This window comes from Lepisosteus oculatus, chromosome 10, assembly GCF_040954835.1.
Source record: "Lepisosteus oculatus isolate fLepOcu1 chromosome 10, fLepOcu1.hap2, whole genome shotgun sequence".
NCBI classification, from domain to species: domain Eukaryota; kingdom Metazoa; phylum Chordata; class Actinopteri; order Semionotiformes; family Lepisosteidae; genus Lepisosteus; species Lepisosteus oculatus.
The window spans coordinates 8,607,869-8,629,697 of NC_090705.1; the positions used below are offsets into that span (position 1 = coordinate 8,607,869).

The window sequence follows — 21,829 nt, forward strand, 5'->3', positions numbered from 1 at the left end:
TGACAAATTTGAGAATTGATCTTAATATTCATTTACTCTGTACAGCTGCAGCACTGGATGAGCTGGGAGAAGCTTTTCAACAGGTCCAGTCAGACCAGTAGACAGTTAGAATGAAAACCCACTTGCTCCCCAGGGAAGGGATTGGGTGATGTGGAACATATTAAGAAATGAATTCATTTTCATATTTATATTAACACAGTTAATATAATATCTCCTACAGCACCTCTGTCCTTCTTCAGAGATGCCAATTCCCTGGCTACTTTCAGGAAGTAGCTGGGCAAAATTCTCAGATCAGTTCGAAACAGTCAGTGATCCTGATAAAAACGACAGTAGATGTATCGTCACTGCATTTCGGATTTGTACATGAGATATGCCTATATATCCTATACAAAAGCATTAGCATTTCCTAGGATTGCTCTTTTCCCTGCTGGTCAGCCTATGCATTACGTTATCAAAGACATGTTTCATTGCCAGTCCTGCTCCTTTAAAGGTGTGGAGTACAGTACATCAGAGCTCAGCATTGTGCAAACGTAGCAAGTTAAATACTGTGACTTCCTGTGGCAGGATGTACTGTAGGTTTCTACGAATTTATACCTGTTAGATTTTAAAATGCTTCCTCATTCACAGGGAATCCTACCCAGTTCTACCTGTGTTAAACTTTTTTTTTTTAATTTGCAGAAAAAAATCACAAGATCATAGTAGTTGTACTGCTTTTTTGGGCTAAAGACAAATGTTTGGCAAAAGCACATTCTTAGAACAGGAAGTGTCTCTTAAATATAAATTTGAAACATCTTTTTTTAACGGTGACTGCCAGACAGAAGGAAAGTAATGAAACCTCAATGAATGTCTTTGAATTCATTCTTTAAGTGTACAGCACCAGATAGTAACTCATACTAAAATGCCTTGTTTCAGCCGAGGGAATATTTAATTAGCATAACATGTTACATTTAAGCAGCAATGATGACTTTAATGTAGAGTTTATTATTATAGGACTAGATTTTAATTTTTCTAGAATAAACCACAGCTAAGCTCCAGAGAATGGTAAAAAACGTCCATTGAGGCAAGGAAGTTGTGCCTTTTTTAGCCAAACTAAGACTGTATTTAGTTTTATTGACATTTCCCTTTCCTTTTCATGTTTCACACATGCACAGTCTAGCCCAGTGTTTGCTAGACTGTGGGAATCCAGCAAGATGCACAAAAAGTTTTCCTTCTCTTAAAATATACCCCTTACTTTTTCCATTTACAGGGCTGTAAAATTACATATCAGACTTATCAGGGTTGGAATATGGTTCCAATACCGTAAAAAATGTTTCTTTTAATTACATGTGGCGTCAGCAGCATTCTTCCGCAGAGAAACCTCTTTGTAACACAGTAGGTGTACAAAATTAAATGGATTGCTTAGAAACCTCAGGAAAAAATGTACAGATGTCTTAGATGTCCATGTGTTAAGCCACAATCATTCTGTGGTTCTGGAAACAAAATGGGATAATTGCTTAATGCTTGTCTAATAAGAGGCACATTACAACCCTGGGGTGTACAATTTAGCATTGACTTAAAAGAGCGACTGCTTTTAAAATGCGAGCCTATTGGGCTATCATCTTTTCAACACTTTTTTTCCCTTGGAAGCATCAGTGTTTGGTAATTTTAGTTATTGAATGTTTAGTTGAGTTACAGTATATACTAATTTTAACATAGCTGGGTTAATTGAAGATGTATGGCCTGACCTACTGTACAGTACTTAAGTTTCTGCATTTAGATGAAACTGTGGCATCACTTGATGGAAAGATGGTAGGGAAAGGCTCAGGTTTTCCTTCTATACCAAACTACTTCAGAATCATAAACGTGTCAATTTAGATTTCTTCCCAGAAAGCTTTGCCTTATTTCACGGGGCTTTCTTAGGTGCCACTTGGGTTTGATTTTGTTTTCATTTCAAGACAATTTAGCTTCTCTTGATGGATTTGGGGTTTGATTCATGGAATCTTCTTTTGCAGTTGTTTGCTCAGGCAGCTGGAAAATAGAGTAGTGCTCATCATTGAACTATTAGCAGTCGTGCTTCTGTTCTAAAGTACAGTAGCTCATTTTAAGCATAACTCACTGCATGTTCAGGAACATCTGTTGTACCTTTTTCTAGAATTGTGTGAAGGCAATCAGGTTTTAGTGTTCAACAGTTACTGACTGCACTATTGATATTTTTGGTATGTTTGGATTTACAATTATTATTTTAAAGTTTAACAAATCATTTTTTTTATTTTAAGCTTAGTGTACGACAGAAATGCTTTTACATTTGCGAAAAAAATGGTTTGCCTTATAATAATACGTTATTATGCTGAGAAATTTAGTTTGGCGTGGTATCTAGATCTGACCACAAGAAAGGATATTTTACCACAAGAAATACATTGTTTCTTAAAAAAATGGCCTAGAAATCTGTGTTTTCTCAAATATTTTAGTTGTTTTGGTTAGCTTTGCAAGTTGAAAAACAAAGCTTTGTTTAAACATTTTTTTTATTTGCCCTTTATGACGTCAGGTAGCTAATATATTGGTATTATTAAGTTTGTAAAACCATTTAATTTTAATGTATCATTAAATTTAATACAAAGAAAAACAAGCTGGTTTCATACATTCTCCCAGCTGAGGAGCACATGTTTTCTGTAACGCAGAAAGAACCGAAGCTCCAGTTTATCAGATACTGTGGCCACCACTCAGCTAGTTCTGTAGATGTTTGAAGTGACTGCATCTCCTTCTTCAATATCCAATGCCAAACCAGGATCATTTTCAAATCCAAGCATTACTGATAAACAGTCATTTAATCTGACACATGTGTGGTCCCAAGCGGAATGATTTTAATCAAATGAAGTGCATTTTCAATCGCAAATCCACTTCAAAACTAGACAACCGTAAGAAGTAATACGTTTGAAAACTTTAAAAATAAATGATACTTAAAATATAATAAAGTTTGACTAATGGCCTTTAGGGGAAAAAAAGCGCTTTTACATCTCCAAAACTGATGTTTCAAAATAAATTATGTAATGCAAGACATGCCCACCCACTCTTCGTACACAAATTCTTCAAAATATATTGGCATTCTAGTTTAGGATGGCAGCTCTGCGGTGATGTGCAAGCGGGCGTCTTTGATCACGTAGGAAACTGTAAGAGAGACGGTAATGCCAGGCATCAACAAACCTAAAAGATAAATAAAAAAAAACCTTTCATCACCAATGTGTTCCTCACATTATTTATTACAGAGAAAGTGAAACATCCGGCTAAATACCACTGCAACAAGCAGTGAATTTCCATTTGCTGAAGTTCTTTTAGAACAACACCTCCTTCAACATACAGCACGTTTATGCAGTCAAGCGTTTCACACATCAGTTTAATGATCATGCTCTATTTTACATACCACCTTTCATTGGTAGTCTCTAAGGAAACTGCTGAATGAGTACAAAAATCTAGAAGCGCAGAACTATAAACAGCAGCGGATTCAATAACATATACTGTAAGCTTTGGAAAAAGTCATGATGTTAAAAACACTAATGGACATTTCTTGGTAGGCTTGAAATAAAACACTGTGATACCTCAGTGTGAGTTGCCTCGCAGTATTCGAGTTGCCATCTTTTTTACAGGTAAAGATTCAAGAAAAGAAACACAACACTTCAGCTGTGGAGCCTTCTTTAGGTGTGACAGTGTTGGCTTTCTTTTCTTTACAGTACCTTTCAGCATGGAATGAACTTTTGCACCCTACGCATGCTGACTCAGCTACAGTACGTAGCCGAAATTCTTAACAGTGCTTGTAGACACTTTTTAAAGTTAATTCAGTTTCAGGGACTTTGCAGGTCAAATGACAAAATAGTTCATTAAGATGGATTTTAGAATGGATTTCCATTTTTTGTTTTGCACATCAGCAGGTACAGCAGAGACCACTGTTTGAAATTGGTCATTACCTGTACTCTCTCACAAGGAAGCCATTGTGGTCTCGTGGGTTACGAGTGGGACGTGGAATACCTTCCTCCCAGTAATCTTCCAGTTCGTTACCAGGGCCGCTGTGAGCAGGAGTGAGGTGGGGCATCTGGGCCCTTCTCCAGCTCCCCGCAGAAGGAAAGCTGCTCGGGTTGGGTGGAGTTCAACCTCAGCGTTGCCAGGTGACTGCACTGGAACGCTTGAGAAGGTCGAGGTATAACTCCGCTGAAACATGACCACGTGATTAGAACTGCTGTCAGTGGGAAATAAACATGTAGGTTGAATAAGACTCTTGTGAGAGAAAGCTGCTATTGTAGAGTCTCATCCACAGAAACAAAGTACACGACACCAAAAAGCACATGATGCCCCAGCCACTCCTAAAGCTCTTTCCAAAGAAGGTGTTAAGGAGAGTAAATGCTGGATGAGCATCTCATGATAAATCCTTTAAAAGAATTAATAGCAAACCCCGATGACTGTGAGAATAAACCTGTTTTGTTTTTCCTGAAATAAGGCATAAAGTGGTTAAGAAAAAACGGGTCTGAATTATATCCCTGGCTGTGTGGCCCTACCTGTGATCTCATTTCCCGAGATGTGCAGTTGTTCCTGCATCAGGTTTCACCTTGAGGTTTCTTTGAACATACTGTATTTTCCATGTCTCTGCTGATGCCACACCACTCAAAGAAATTTACACAAGACTGTATTATTAAAAGACATATAGTGTTTTCTTTAATAAAAATAATTGTGTGGTTAACTTTAAGCAAAGCTCATCTGTCCTGCACGCTATAATAGGTTTGGAATGAAAAACAGCAGTACTGTACCTCAGTGTGATGGCCCTGCAGTGTTGGAGAGATGTCCTGTGCCAGTCTTACGGTGGCGTTTGAATCCTTTACTGAAATGGTTAGATCTGTGGAATTATAGCTTGTTGGAAGCTTATTTTGTCTTAAATACCGAATGTCTGGTCATCTCACGGGATATGTCTAACATTTCCTGCGAGCACGATTAAAGGAAGGAAGCCCAATGTTGCAGCGTTTGATGTGTGATCTTCAGTAATGTTTTTCACGTGTTGTGTTTACTGAGAGGGTTCTTGCCTGGCAGGAGCGCATTATTTTTAAAAAACAAAAATAGCCCAAAAATAAACCCAAATCATCTACGTAGCCTTTGCAGGAGTCATGACATATTGCCAGTCATATGCAATCTTGTAAAAACAAAAATTCTTCCCTTCTGTACCTTGCATTCAGTGAGAGATTTCTTTATATCTGCGAAGGCTGTGTTAGTCTGTCATTAGAGCCCCATACTTTTTGAGATCGTTTTGTAATTATGAATCGGTGATTTCTAAATTTTTGGTACTATTCAATTATTAGATGTTATTTCTTTCTTGGGCTGATGGCATTTTGTGTTTCTGCAGTCGTACTATAGATAAAGGATCTCCTGCCTTTTGGTTTTTCCGAGCAGGAGAAACTCACAGTGTGCTGCAGTGGACAGGATGTGGTTTGTTACCAAACGCTCAGCTGGGAACTGACTTGAAAGAATTTTAAACTCCAGGCTACTTGGGAAGAATGAGACATTTCATGTTGTGTTTCAGTATAATTTCTTCATTATGATAATTATCACTCACCGGTATAATAGGCTTTACTGGTTCTTTTAACGTTTTTATCTTTCCATCCTTTGTTTACACGAGCCTTCCCTACATGACACTGTTCTGGCAGGCGTTTAAACAAACGCACTGAACTAATCTTGTATCCGCAAGAATAACGCTAGTGTTTTGCAATAAGAACCACCAGGAATAGGAAAAGCTCTTTATTCAGATATTTTCATCTTGCTGTCTGGAGAGGCTTTGTCCTGGTTACAACTAAACTAATTGCTGAACAGGTTACAGAAACAAGGAATTTACTGCCCCACTTTCCTTGGACAGGGACAAAGTCGGAACAGTAAAATGGCAAAAGAAAAGAAACAATTTAGACTTAAAAAAAAACTTAGAATCATTGAAGCAGATATTTGAAATTGTGCATTCAATTTATAACATAATTTTCATCTTTCTGTTATCAGAGAGCCAATTATTCCCGGACACAAATGCCCTGGAGCCTGTCCTGAATAAGCATCAGGTGGGGATTACACCCTGCAAGAGGCTCCGGTCAATTACAGGCCACACAGGGGCAAGTTAGAGGTGCCCTTACTTATTTTACTTTATTGTCCCAGATGGGAAATGTGTTTGGCAGGTAGGTAAAGGACACAACACAATACGTTTAAAACATCATGACCCCATTAACATATAATAGACATATATGTGGGAACTATATATATAAATAAAGTAATACATGCAGTAAGTTGTCCAAATTGAGCAGGTTAGTTACTGTGAGAGTAAGAGGTGACTTAGTTCTGTCGCTCTTTAATATACGGTATGTAATTTCAATCGAGTCCCAGATGGAAGGTGGTCAGATTCACAGTGCAAGGGGTAGTCATAACAGATAATTGATTATATTGCCCTTAGTTTTGCATTAATCAAGTCTTCGGGAGTTGAGGGACAACTGGAACTCCCGGAGGACACCGGGACGCAAACAGGACATGCAGACTCCACACGACAGGTGCCCCAGGCAAGAATACAACTGGGGAACACTAGAGCTGGGAGACAGTCGGGCTGACAGCCATACCACAGTGCCACCCTCTTCTTTTCAAGGAATATTCAGGGAATAATAATGTCTGAAACGTCCATTCTAACCTGCTGACGTTTGCATCACTTTTCTTAATTGAAAACACTTGAACTACAAATAATAAGTACGATTACCGTAAATAATAATGAGTAAGTATACACTATACTTATAACACTACAATCAGATACGTACAGCATAGACGGTAATAACACTAATAGTCAATTTAAAATGGCTGAATAGTTCGACATCTACAGTACATCCTGTCCCCATCCACTCAACAGCTGGCCACAGTATTAAAAATAGTGGCTATGTTTAGGAAGATAATTTCTAATTTTGTTAGGTGATGCAGTGAACTGAAGTGACTGAAATGATGTATGGAAGTGTGGGAAGTTAACTCAGTGCTAGTTTGAGGAGCCCCCCGGGGAGCCAGAGACGCACAGAGCCCCCACAGCCCTGCCACTGTGGGCCTCCAGCACATACTGTAGCGAGGCAGCAGCATGTAAGTCCTCTCTGCTCCGGCCTCGGGGGGACTTCCTGGGTCTGGACCCCGAGTTGTAAATTTATTAGTGTGCATTTTTTTACAGCGTGCCTTTGAACGCGAAATGCAAACATTTTACTAGGAAATCTGCGGAAAAAAATAGGCTTTTGTACGGAGATGTCAGTTTGTGTTAGTATACTTGGCCATTCCAAACGGTTGAGATACCCGTCGGAATTATAAACTCCGTTCCAAGATAGATTTTAGGAGGAAGAATTAGCTGATGTAGGAAGCATCTGTGCTGCAGATTATTTTAATTATTTTTTTTTCTGTTGTTGTTGCTGACATAAATTTATTTGGACATTATCTCATGAGAAAGTGGTTATAATTTGGTTGTCTTGGGCAGCTTGAGGGCTTTGAGAGCTCCATTCATGTTCTGGGATCCCATGTCACAGTCTTAGTGATTGAAACATAAGTTTTTAATTCTATTATGTGGGGAGCTTCCAGGATTAATTCATTGTATTTTCATTTCAGTTTGCTCATGCTTGTTGGAAGGAAATTTAAAATTAGTATGAGCCGTTGTTTGAGGTCAAGATATACTAGGAAAAAAAAACCCTGCTGCTGTAAGGGAGTAGTTGTGTGCTTTTGAGCCATGTCTCTCTGAAACCTTAAGTGTATTAAATGCAGCAGTTGCTTTGTGTTCTTTTAGAGGTTCACCTATTTATCCAGAAGGGTAGGTGATACAGTTGTTTCCTTAGCCTCCTGTCAAGCTAGCTTAACCGACTTAATTGATTGTATCCTAATTATTTTATTATAATTCCTAGACTTCTCAAAAGTCTGAATTTTCTGTGTTCCGTGTTGTACTGATTACACTGTAATCACCATTTAAGTAACTTTGTGAAGACATCTGATTGTTTTCAGGCCTAGTTTTGAATACCCCTATGATTTAAACACAGTTAATCACACTGCTGTATATAATAAGCATTATTTTACAATTCTGTGAACAGATAGATTTATCTAAGAAAGCGTTATCTTATGTGTCTGTGTTTAAATATACCATGACACTGTTATTTATCAATGACATATGATACAACATGCCCAGTATAAAAACAAGCTAGGTACTTACCACCTTTTGTTACTATTTAATACCTAATAATAATCAGTTGTTTAGCAACTTTCAACAAGATGTGTTTCAGTATTAATATAATACCTGGCTTACATTCTGACCTGTTATTCTGACTGCATATATACATGAATTTATATTTAATTATATTTCAGTTGTTACAATCTGAGTGGACATCAGCCTGGCAAATCTAAAGTTCCTTTAGAAAACAAGGCTACTTCTGGTAGAGTAACAGTACTTTCACCTCTCCTGCTATTCATAGTTATCCATCATACTGTATCTAATCTGTCAGCAATTAGTTTGTTTCCTTTTTCACCTGGCACTTTTCCCTGTCCAGCACTATTAGCAAATAAGGCGGAAGGCATTTAAGAAAAGGTAGCACAGGGTGCAAGTAGAACATGATACTTACTAATGCATCTATCATATACTGTAGTGTCTGTTTGGTTGTAATATTTGCTGAAGCTACGGGAACCGTTTGTGGAATGTTGAAGCAGTTTGAATATTATATAGTTTTGTGGGTTTTTTATTTATCCTTCACGATTTTAGCTTGATAAAATTGGTCTTCCTCAGTGTTCCTTTGCATTTGTGAATACATGTTGCTATTTAGGCGATGGCGAACAGAATTTCCTAGTTGTTTAGTCAGAACCCGAACCACAGAATTTGAATTTTGTTTGTGAATGTCCTGGCCAGTTTATTACAGAGTGACATTTCTGTGGGCAGAAGTACGACTGCAACTGCCCTCATTAAGACGACAATCCTTGAGATTTGAAGAAGTGAGATGTTGTTGTTCACAGTATCCCCATTAGTGTTTTAATGTCCCATGAGCTGTTTTAATACGCATGTGAAACTGTGGCTGTTAAAGTACATGGTTTGATGCCCCAGGTTCTGGAGATGTCAGACCATTTCAAGTTGCATCAGTATAATACTGTAATACCTAATGTTTCTGCAATTACATCTCATTGTTTAAACGGGATTGCTTCGAGCAGTGTCAATCAAATCAGCCATGCTGGCGATTGGCATGCTAATCACTGTGGAGCGCTTGACTTCTAAGCCAGGATTATTTTTTTAATTAGTGTTTAAGTAATATTGAGCTGTGTGCCTGCTGCACACTAAGCTGATGAAAATTACTGTAACTGAGGGTATTCCAGGCCGATTCCTTGTTATGTTTCCTATTAAATTCTGTTATGATTAATCTGTTCCATACATGTGTTGTGATTAATTAAACATAGGCCCTTTTCAATTAAAATGGTGGTCAGATTACATCAGTTGGATATCCTTACTGTAATGCAATCTTTTTTTGCATTTTAGTTGTGAAGTCAACACGGTATTAACTTCACACCTTTTTGCAATCTGGCTTTTAAACAATAATTGATTGCATTTGCAGTGTACTGTATATAGACAGCACATAGTGCACCATCCCGAAGGATCCTAAAGTGCCTTTTTATGGTGACTTTGCTGGTGCAGTCAATATGCACTAGCAGCCCCAGTGCACAGCAGATCAGATGGAGGCGTGAAAAGTTTCTCCATTGAATAAATTACAGGGGACCTCCAATAGCACAGCGTCCTTGGTCACTATTAGTTTGTCATTGCATTGGCACATGTGGACCAGAGAAAAGAAAGACGCATTGTGGTCCACTTACAGCTGCAGCCTTGGTTAACTTGGTGAACTCTCACACCAGCACCGAGCAGGCCTGGCCTTGCTTATCTTTGAGGACTTACGAGATCCAGCTAGAAGGTGGCACTGCTGCTTTCAAACAAATGCCTCTGGGCACGGCGTGTTTTCTGAAAGCAGAATGAACTGGGTTGCATGCTGTACGTAATGTATCTGTTTGGCAGAGAGAAAATTATTGATGATTTGCATTGAACAAGGAGCCATTTCTTGGTTAATACGACTTTGACGTTTGTTACCATAATGTGAATCACCAGCAGTGCAAAAACGATTACATTGAAACTAGGTGGAGGAACATACTGTGTGATCCTCAGCAGCTTTTTACCACCGTAACAAATACAGCTAGTTATTTTCTTTCATTTATACCATAATATCTTCAATTAAGCATTTTCCCACTGCCTCTTTAAACAGTGTTAAAATTTTAGTTACTTTTTTAATGTAAACCAAGTCATCTTTATGTAAATATTTCAGTTACGTAGAAATTTTATTAAACTGTCTGTGTTGTATTGATGTTTAACATTCATTTGTAGCTCTCATGGAGTGTTAATCTTGGGGTGTGTGAGAACATACATGCCCTCATGAGGTGTTAATCTTGCCTTGTGTAGTTTGCTTTGCAGCCATTATGCGGTTTTAACTTTACATCCCTTAATTTGACATTCTTCTTACATTACTATACTTTGATATTCTGTAACTATTTGTAACTTTTATATCTTGGTTGCAATCATATTTTCTGTTTCATATCGTTTAAAACATTTTATTGACATTGGAAGTACAAGTTACAGCACCCATATACCTGTCAACTATTTTTTTTTACAGTAGCATCTTTATTTAAAAAAATATATATTAGAGTAATATCACTCGCCTCTTCAACAGGTAATGAAGAATGATCCATTTGTGTACTCTAGTTAGTCTTATGTCCCATAGTATATATGTTTTAATGGAAAGCACAGGAATTGTTTCTTTTTTATCCCAGGTTACCAGTGACATGAGATCTCCATTCCCATAAATCAAGAATGTGCAGTGTTTGTAAAGGCATGTATGTGATACTGTACCTGGGTGAAAGTAAAAACTGATTGCTGATCCAGGACAAATCCAAATAAGAACAGGATGACCAGTTAATGAAAACAACACGTGCCAAATCCATGAAGTAAAAGGGTTAGTTTCAGGAATACAGTATCTGATGCAGATTTTGGGTGGGTCAGTGTGCTTTAAATTGTATTAAATCATCTAACTGCCAGTATAAAATGGTTTCGTCTTTCTTCAAATATTTTAGTGTTTGATTTGGATCTTTAATGTTTGAGCAAGCAGTGTTAAAACGGTTTTCTCAAAATTATTTTTCTCTGATCCTCCACTGAGCTGCATTCCATATTACACCATGATAAAGCTGTTAAAGTGGTTTAAGTGAGCCTGCAAATTGTATTAAGATTTTGATCTTTTGCAGTCAGCAAAAGACCACATGTTAGTAGTCTTTAGAACTATATGGTCAGTATGCCATGTTTATAACTGTGTTATTCTGGCATGTAAACTTCGTCTGAGATAAATGACTTTTGCAATTAAGATGTTGAAATCAAAGTGCAAACAGTGACTTTTAGTGTACACCATTTCACTATAAACAAAATCCATGCCGATTGTTCTTTGCTATTCTGTTTAACCACTCTCAGGAACTTAAAATTTAACTTCTTCTCAGCAACTGGTGAATTAAGCACTTTTTGTATATAAAGGCAATTCTTGCTTCTAAGATCTTACATAAATATGGTTTAATTGACGACTCCGAATGTCTTTAAACTCTAATCAGGCTAATTAATAACAGGCTTCTGTATGGGGTCTGCAAAGGAAACTGGACCCTTTTTTTTTGCAATCAATGTAAATAATTTAACTGTTTACAGTTTCACATGTCTATCATTACCCCAGCGCTATCAGTGATAGAGTTATTTTAACACATGCCCCAAAGTTTAATTTGCCATGTGTTCCCAGCGCTAGATCTTAACTGAAGATCTGAACACCCTGAAATGCCCCCATGACTTTCAGAAAATGTGAGGGACTGGGGAAGAAGTGCTGTTAAAATGCACATGGTTGGCTGTACCCTTGTGTGCAACTCTTAAATGGATTATCATCACTGTTTAGATTTGGTATAATATTAGCCTCGCATGAATATAATTTTTTTCTCTGTACACACTGAAGTTGATTGGACAAGGCATGGTGAGAATTTATTTTTTTTTGCAGTTTCAATATTTAATGAAGGGCTCAGATGTATAAACTGTATTGTTAAGAATGCCTTGCTCATATGCTAGATGTACTGCACAAAACGTGTCACACGCAGTTGCATGATCTTCTAGTGTTCTTTTTGCCTGTCAATTGGTACTCCTAGTAAGTGTCGGAAGTAGCAAATCAAAATAAAACCCTTTGTGAAAACAGGCCTTAGTGTTGCACAGTGGTGAGAAGTCTGTTAACAAAGAATATTATGCATTTAAACACCAGCTGCACTAGCTTGTTCTCTGTCTCATTCTGTTGTATTTAGCCTGTATTAGTTTCTTTGACACGTTCTTTAGAAACTGAAGTAACAACAGTAGCATAAATACTACATATACATGGTGACATCAGAAGTGCTCAGATTCCATGGAAGAAAACCTTATAGACAATATACTGTAGTCTGAAAGCTCTGCCAGCTGTTATTTGCAAAGTAAGGATTTTTTTTATGAAAGAAAAGTTGTGTGAGAATTTGTTTTTTTTTAAATAATAGTTGGTCAAAACTGTGGATTAAATGAGTGCCAAATATGTTGAGATTTTTTTTAAATGGGTGGTTTAGAATACCATGCATTAGTCAACTAGACTTGACTGCAGCTGAGTAAAGTGACAAGCCTAAAATCTTTTATTCAAAACAAAGAGCCACAGAACAGCTTGGGTCAAACTGGCAGTCCTGCTGAGGAGAATCAATGGGATTGAACAGAGCCGAGGGCTGAGGTCCCATACAGAGCTGCCTCTTAAATCTTTTGCTCTTTGGGGAACATAGGTCATCCACAAATGGTTTCCAGCAGGCTTGGTGGTGCGCTGGTCGCTCCGTCACCCTCCATGATGTTCTTGTTTCTTTCAGGTTGGCCAGCATGGTCCTTCTCCGGCTGTTTCTTGGCCTTCCTGTTTTTTGTGACTGGTCCCATAACTTTCTTGAGTTTGAGCCTGGGCTTTACTGCTGCTAGGAGGCGATACTGTGTCGGCTCCTCTTCCCTCCCTAACACCTAGTAGGGATCTCCTGAATCTTTCACCGGTGCAGATGTGATCTGTCCGGTTTTCGGCCCTGCAGTCTGGGAATGCCCGTGTGGCCTTTTGCATTGTCTTGAGAGGGAAGACAGACCCTCCAATAAAATACACAAAAATCACTGAATTCCTCTCCATTTTCACGTATTACTCCAAGAGCACGCTTGCCCACGATTTATTCATGGCCACTGTTGTCCTGTCCAGAGTTGGCAATGACATTACCTGTTAAGAGGATGGTGTCTTTCTGTTTGTTGGGGGTGTAGCACTGGATGATGGTGATGTCGTTGGGTTTAGTGAAAAACCTTGCTGTGATGCTTCAGGAGGGTATTGGTTCCCGTTCCATAAGGTATTTAGCTGCTTCTTTAGAAATGCTATTTCTGAAATGCTGTTTAAGGAGGAAGGTGTCTTGACATCTGGCAATCTGCACATTAAAAATATATTAAATATATAATGAACAAAACCGTTTTTGTTCTTTTAATGTCCACATCAGTTTGTTTCATGGATTAGATTTTGCTGATGCTTTTGATCTAATACTGGCGTAAAACCCTCATGCGAGATATGCTGAATGAATATGCTGTTCTCATTTCAGACCTCTGTTTTGTTTCTTTGATGGCCATTCTTTTTTCAGGAGATAAAAAACCCCACTTCTTATATAGTAGAGTGGAGCAAAACCTTGCGAACATGACCCTAATTATTTTTTTTTGAAAAACAAATCTCATCGACTCGTTAAATTCTGATAATGTTATTTTCCTGTTGGGTTTAAATGACTACTTGGTGTTCCAATTCAGAGACCTAATTGCAATGCTTTTAGATGCAAATTAGGAGTAATTGGAGTTGACTGAACCAATAAATCTCAGTAATGTTGCTACTCAAAGTCACAGTACTTAGGCAGTTTAGAATGGACCACCATCAGTTTGGGTTTTAAACTTACTGAGTAATTGCAACATTCATGAATTATATTTTTATGAATTCCCTCCCTTTAATAAATCCGTGAGAGCGTGATCCAACCCTTATGTTCTCAGTAAGATGGAAGGGAGATGAAAGGCTTGTTCTAGGCCTGCAGGAGGAGATGTAGTTTATGAGGCTTGCATGCAAATGAAACAGCAGACAAGTCCCATGAATGACTGCGCTTGAAACATCTTGTTTTCAAAGAACAGCATAGTGGCTGATTTTCACACGGCATGGTTATTTCTTAATGTAAATCTGAATCTTTCAAGAAAAATCAACAATAAAAATAGAATGAAAAGAAATGTGTAAAGTTAAATACAGTAAGTGCAATGTAATTTCAAAGACTCTAAATCCTTGTTTTTCTGGACATTGTAAACAGTTACTGTGTACACAACAGCATGAACACTTTTCATAAAGTGTTCAGCTTTTATGTAAAACCAATACAGTTCAGAAAGACATGTACATCGTGTGCAAAATGTGTAAAAAACCGCTAAACACTCACAAATGCACATTGTGCCTTGAATTTTTTTAGAATATTTGGAACATGCAAAAAAAGTTTTAAGGTTTGGTAAAGAAATCAGACTCCACATGATGAAAAAAATAAATATTCAGCCCCAGTATTATCAGGGCACTACCAGGTTCTGCTTTCAGGGCCTCTTGCTGACTGAAAACTGCAGTTCTTAGCACACACTCAATAGCCAACAGCACTGAGATAAGCCTGCCCTGGACTTTGAGATCTTTGGTGCACATCTCAGAATGGTTTATTTTATTACCTTGAACCACATTTAACCTTTTCTGCCTCAGAAAATGCAGCAAGAAAAAAAAACAGGAGGCCCCACTCTGAAATAGCAGCTGGTTCACAGTTGGATCACAGCAGAGAGAAGTCAAAACTTATCTCTTCAGAAGTACTTTACAGGGCTGTCGGTAGTATTGATTGCCATAGTTTATCAGGCATGCTGAGTGTGAGTTGTTAACAGGTAGAATGAAAAGGGCTGAAGTGCAGTTCCTTCTGCGACCTCCTCTGAGTTGTGGACTGACAGATGAAAAGACCTAATGCACAGAATTTAGTCTGGGCCGCCCAGTGAGAATACTGTACATCCACTCCTGAGTAAAGAGTGCCTTTCACAGTGTCAGAGCTGGGTGCTCAAGGTCTCTGCTCCATTCTGCCTTTGTGCCACCAGCAATCCAGATGCTACCCATTGCTTTAACATATACAGCAGATCACCTCAAATATAGCAGATGACGTCCGATTCCGTTGGTTTACCAAGTTAAGTTTGTGCATCTGCCTAGAGTGCTGTCATCAGTCAGCACAATGCAAGATAAAGTGTTTTTTTTTGCCAGCGCAGGTGTTACTAAAGCACCAACGCTGGCATCTGTACAAAGGCTTGCCCAGAACTTTGTCATCTGAAAAAGAGCTGTTTTGTTTCCTTCTCATTATGCAACCTCCTGTGGTAAATTAGGAACTTGCTTTTATTCACTAACTACTGTGGCTTTTCCTTTATCCTCCTACAGAATTGCGACTTGGAAATTGCCCGCCTACTAATTTATTGAGATATTTTATGACATATTGTTTAGTTTGTTTATTTAGTCCTGCGAGCATTTCAGTTTCTGGGCAAACAATGTGTTTTCTCCTCTGTCATCTCTTTCAACAATAGTATGCAGGAGGTCTGAATTTGCATTTCTGTATATATTAGGGAAAATTTACAATACCAAGTTTTGTTTTCATCTTGGTTTTTTTTTCTGATTGAGATTTTGTGATTTGTTGAGGAATTTCCTACTGGTGCATCTACTAGCTACGAAATGTTGCTCCAAATCCACAAGGAGTGGAGAAGTGTCCTTGGTGTCTGGAGATCGTGTAGAGTTACTGTACCTGGTTGCTCATCAGAGCTGCTGCTGGGATCCTGCAGTAGCTGAGATTTTACCCTGTGCCTTCAGTATGGAAACCAAAGAAAACAGAGCTCTCCTTTCCCATCACACATTGGACAGCTTTTATCTCATGAGAGTGTGACACCTTCCTATGATTAAATAAATTACTGTTTGTGCATGAAATGCTAGTCAAATAAAGTAACAGTTTTAAGACTTTGGCATGGGAACACACTATTTAGCATTTTTTAAACTAAAACCTTGGACCCAAAAAAGGCATTTCTGTGGCTTTTAGGAGTTAACGGTTTTAGATTTTGCAAAGAAATGCTTAATAAAATGACTACATTGCTAAGAAACAAAGCTTTCTTCTTGACTTGCTTTTGATCTAGTTTTATAAATAGCAGAATTTTGTCATAAATGTAATGTTTTTGTGGTCTCTTCTCCAATTAAAAGAAAAAGGTTTGGCTCAGGAACAAGCCAGATTGGCATATTGGAACACTACGTTATTTGCTTTAGTCATCATGTGCATGTTTAATATACTGCTTGTTATTATCATTGTTGTTTTTTTTTCAAAGCCAATGCTTGATGTACAGAATAGCCTGCTCTCATTTGTACCTTTTCTTATTGTCTAAAGTGGAATGTGAAACATTAAAGGGATCAGAGCACCCCTAGGTCTTTTCAGCTAAAATCCCGCAATGTGGAGGAGTGGTTAGGGTTCTGGACTCTGAACTGGAAGGTCGTGGGTTCAAATCCCAGTTGAGACACAGCTGTTGAAACCACGAGCAAGGTACTGCGCTCAGACCGCTCCAGTAAAAGTTTGTTTGAAAATCGAGTGCATCTCAGACTTTTAGTGTCGGCTGTGTTTGTGTTTTTTGTAACATTTCTGTGGGTTAAACGCTTGCTGTGTGTTACTGAATGAAGAAACAATATACGAAAAATGACCACTGATAATTGCTCAAACAAAAAGAACTACTCGTGCTGTCCTAACATCTGTTGCCATTTTGAGCCTCTGTTTACAGTATAAAAATGTATTTGAATTCACCAGGACAAATAAACATATCATAACTGTAAGCCCTGATGTCATCTGCAGATGTAAATTTAGTTCATGTGTTCAACAGCATCTTGTCTTCCAAAGCAAAATAAATGACATCATTGAGTGTGTTTAATCTCTTAGGGAGGAATTTTAAGAGCAGATCACTTAGCACTGAGAGGCATTTTCTGACGTATTACAGGATTTCATGGATTTCAAATTTGTAAACAAACTGTTCTCATTTCAGTCCTTCAAGAAGGCTTAAAACTACTGCACAATCCAGCTAAGTCAACTGGAGTATTTACCACTAATTATAACTTGGCATAAATCAGAGCTTTTAAGAGGCAAACTGTTTTACCTGAAGGTCATTTTATTTATTTTCTTCCTGCTTTGCCAGGGTCATGTTATTTATCAACATATTGTTTTTCCAGAATTTTAATTTGGTAATAAACCTGCTTGACTGAAAGTGAATAAAAAACATACAGCTAACAGAACTTGCCAATTCTTTTTGCCAGAACATCTCTTTATAGTATCTGTAACGAAGTACAGTACGTGCGCTGTTAATATGCTTCAGGATGAAATTGAATAAAATTGTCAGTTCTAGTTGGTTTCATAAAGGATGTGGGGTTCCCTGTAAAAAATTTTTAAAAAACAACAAATTAAGTAAAAAGTTTATAAGTAGAAGCAAGTCTGCTCCTGCTGTTTTTGTGCTAGCAAACTTCAGAAGTGAGTGCCTCATCTCAAATTAGTGTTAATTGTGACACATTGCTTTTGAATGTGCTACTTTTGAATGTCTCATAACAGATACTGTAACCAGTTATCATAAAATCTGGGCGCTTCAAGTGTGCAACAACTAGTTTTAAGTGAGATTTCATTGTAAGTTGTAAGTCATTCTATGTCACTGTGGTTTTCCTATCGACAGCAGATCTAGTGATTGGGACATCATCAAATGGCAGCTGCTTGAGAATTTCCTAGCCTAATAGAGAGAAACTAAACGCGCTGGGGATGTACAGTATGTAACATCGATCACACACAGCAGAAGTGGCAGCTGCGAGATCTGATCACCGGTAATGCTAGATAGGGCTATCTTGAGAAAGTACAAGAAGATACAGTAGAAGGGACAATAAATTCATTTGTCAAAGCAAACGTTGTTTTCATTAAAATAATAAAATCATTCGAGTAGAGCATTTCCAATTATTTCCATATTTCCAATCTGATGTCCTTCCAATTAAAAAAAAATACAAGGCCGGGTTTTAAACTAAGAATCGCTGAGCTGAAGAAAAGCCATCCCCCGTGCCAATGAAAGAACGATTTCTCCGTGTGTTTCCTGTTTGTAGGAGGGCTTCGAATCTGGGGATCTTGCGGGACCCGGGGTCGGAGGTGGAAGACCGGCAGTACCAGGTCGATCTGCAGTCCATCAATATCGGCACGGCCCGGTGGGAGCACCTGAAGCCCGAGAAGGAGGGGGCGAAGGGGGGCGCTCCCGCGGAGAGCGAGCGGAGCTCACAGAACCCGGCGCTGGAGTGGAACATGGCCAGCAGGTAACGCCGGTCTGGCGTTTTTCTGCCGGGGAGGGGTCCCAGGCCTCGCGTCAGGCCCGCGTCCGTCCGCTTTTCAAACGCGCAGGGCCCAATCCGGGGGAGCGAGGGAGAAAGAGAGAGCCGGCCGGCTCGGTCCCCTTGTGCAGGCTCATGATGGTAATGCTCATGCTAAGTGGATGAAGGTCTGGATCCGGCCACCCAGACACTACTCTGCCAATGCTCTGTGTTTTGTTTTTACCAGAAACAGCTGGATGACATCCTAGCATCGTTTAACTACAGGGAGCATTGGGTTAGCTGGGCTGAGTGGCCTCCTGTTGTTTGTAACCATCCTTACATTCTAATCCACAATTCTTCTAGCATGACAACAGCATGGGGCAAACATTATTTAATTAATACAGTTCAGATTTATTCATATAAGCAGTGCATGGTACTCTCCTTTTCTAGCAGGGTTGTTTGCCACTTGACCTTTTCTATTGTCAGCAGTATCAAAATGAAGTTGGGCTGCGAAATGTCAATAGAAGTAGCCTTCTTCATTTTAAATTTCATGCGAGATATTTTCATGGGGTTAAATGCTCAACATATGGTTAACCTTTCAGTGCCTGTATATTCAGTGTATTGTTTTTAAAAGAGTTCTAAACTAAAAAAGTTGTGTTGTAAGCACGGTAGTTTTGCACAGTTCAAAGGCATACTTGTCACAAATGTCACTTGTCACAGGAATTCCAGAAAACACAAGAATCACATTTATTCACACTCCTGAAAAGAGTATTTTGTAAATCCTCCTCTGGCAGGGATTACACTGACTGGGCACTTCCTGTATTGGGCTGTGAGGGCCTGGCAGCTCTGAGGGTTTTTTACCATTCTTCCAGATATTATTGCTTGTTAAGAATTTATTTAAGTTGTGTATAAATCTGAATAATGCTGCATACATACAGAAATCCATCATGTTTAATTTTGCCTAAGCCAGTGTATTACCCTGCAGCAAAGGTGTCCAGTCCTGGTCCTGGAGGGATGGTGTGCCTGCAGGTTTTGTAGGTTTCGGCACCTCAAGTGGATAAATTGGTCCAATTGAGCCAATAATTTAGGTCATTAAGAGAAGAGATGGAATGAAAGCCCTCCAGCACCAGAATTCCACCTCCTTTCCTACAGCTAAGATGTCTCAGCTGCCTCTGATGGTTCTCAGGCTTGTCAAACAAAGTCAAGCTCATCTTTTTAAAAAAAAAATCTGATTCAGCACTCGTACTGTATATTCAACAATCCATTTTTTCTAAAGTCATTTTGCAGGTCAACTTTAAACACAAATCAAGTTTATTCACCATAATATATCATTTTCAAGAAGCATTTTTTCAATCTTTGCTTCTGAAAATTTGGAACAGGGAGCTAAAACAAGCAAGTTTAATGGCCTGTTTGGCTTATGCGATTTTAGCTCTTGTTTTGAAAAGGAACAGGCCCAAAAATCACAAAGAAAAGAATTTCAAATTTGTTCTCTGTTGACTGAAAGTAGCCTCTAAAGAATGTAGCGCTCTGTAAAAGCAACATGAGCTTGATTTTGACAAAGTGCTTTTTAGGTCACATCATTTTTTAGTTGCGGGAACACTTACCATCATGAATCAGGCAGATGGAAAGCAAGAGGCTTCTCCTACCTGCTTTTAGTGTTGAGGAGTACTGGTACGACTGTCACACTGCAATCACATACACTGTGCAGTTTACTGTGGACGTCAGCCAAGAGACACTGGGTCTTCTGTTTGAACTCTTTCAGGATTTGAGCTTTGTATCATTTTTAGGAATTCAGCCACATTCTGTCATTTTGTTCCCTTTTCAGTAGCTCTGACTGTACAGCAAAGACTTGTTATTTAACTAGTTATGACCTCCATAGCGAGGGAGATCAAGAACCACATTTCTGTATCAAAGGTGCTGGGGTGCTCATCTGTCCTCCGAAATCACTTTTAAGGAATTATCCCAGACAAGACATGATATCCTTTTATATTTTCAGAAAATGTTCATAGTAGGTAGTACGTTGTGAGATTATCATTAATTAACCTGCTATATTTTATACTGCACTGCCTTGTTTGTACCTGGCTCTGGGAGAACATTGCGTTAAAGGTGCTGTGATTTGGTTCCATCGTCACCAGTCTGAAATGAGAGTCTTTGTCTATTGCAGATCTGATATCACCTGTTTATATCGGCACGAGCTTTATTTTGCCTGGAAACACAGGTTCCCAATTATTTAAAAAGCCATGATACTGCATATCATGCAATATAACCTGAAGTACAGTATGTTCTTTTGAGTTTCAAGTATTACTTCATACTGAACTATAGGTTGTACATTCCCACCTCTGCTATTTTATATGGTTTTATAAACACAGAGGAAATATCTATTTACCTTATTTGTTAAAACAGCCTGATTTACTTTTCCTTGAATGGATTTTAATACTGCTTTCCATGTTTGCCATTCACGTTTACAGTATTTGAATTTGTCATTGCCTCAAACCCATATACAGTGTGTGATGAATAAAAGCTAAGATGTGTAGGATTGCGATCCTGAAGAATTATTTTCTTTTCTGATAGGATTTTCATATGAATGGCATTGTTTAACTTTTATGCAAGTTGCCTTAATCACGTAATCCTGCCTTTTGTTTAAAGCTCAAGACTGTTGGTGGCCACATTAAAAAAAAAATCTTCCCACAATGCTTATTTTTATTACGATTGTTTGTGTTTTGTTTTGAATGAGGGTCTTATAAGGTTCATTGTGTTACAAGAAGATGCTGCCTTTCCCTTGTTGTTGGTGGACAGGGCCACATTCAGATATCCAATGCTAGTATCATGAGATCTCAGACAGGACTGACAGACAGTCTTACATTTTTTCCCTTAACTTCAGCTGGTTTATTTCAAATGGTCAGTTTGACAAACATAGGTTGGAGGAATCTGATTCAAAAAGTGTATAAGCTTGGAATGTACTTTTGTAATTAAACTTCCTGATTTGTCCTCCTGATCTGTTTTTGAGTGTTTTACATTATGCAAGGAGTCAAGATGACTGCAAGGTTCACACCTTTTTTTCCCCGCACTTAGCTCTGTGCTAAAACATTGCATCTTGCCAGGCTTTTTTTTAATTCCAGTAGTTGCTGATCTCCATTGAACTCTGCTTGCTTCCTGAGGTTTTGTAGGAAATTCCATATACAACAATCTGCTGACAGATTCTGTCTGCATGATAGTATAGAATTCCACAAAAGATGTTGGTTTTTTAGCTGTGAACTTTCTACCTTCCCACGCTGGGTCCTTTGGTGTCACATAATTCCTTGCTTGTGTTCACACTGGTTTGCTCGGCATGA

At 38.5% G+C, this 21,829-nt stretch overlaps 2 protein-coding genes across 4 annotated transcripts in view; both read left to right on the plus strand.

Annotated features, from left to right (window-relative positions):
* Positions 1–21,829, plus strand: part of LOC102694431 (intermembrane lipid transfer protein VPS13B) — a 325,472-nt gene that overhangs the window by 204,498 nt on the left and 99,145 nt on the right. For all 3 annotated transcript variants that reach the window (XM_006636105.3, XM_015357899.2, XM_015357901.2), the window contains one exon: positions 18,300–18,503. In XM_006636105.3, the coding sequence (XP_006636168.2) occupies positions 18,300–18,503 (204 nt within the window). The remainder of the gene's footprint in view (positions 1–18,299; positions 18,504–21,829) is intronic.
* polr2k (RNA polymerase II, I and III subunit K) overlaps positions 17,718–21,829 on the plus strand; it is a 138,618-nt gene continuing 134,506 nt past the window's right edge. Inside the window, exon 1 of the mRNA XM_069194840.1 lies at positions 17,718–17,721. The gene's annotated coding sequence lies outside the window, so the exon portion shown is untranslated. The remainder of the gene's footprint in view (positions 17,722–21,829) is intronic.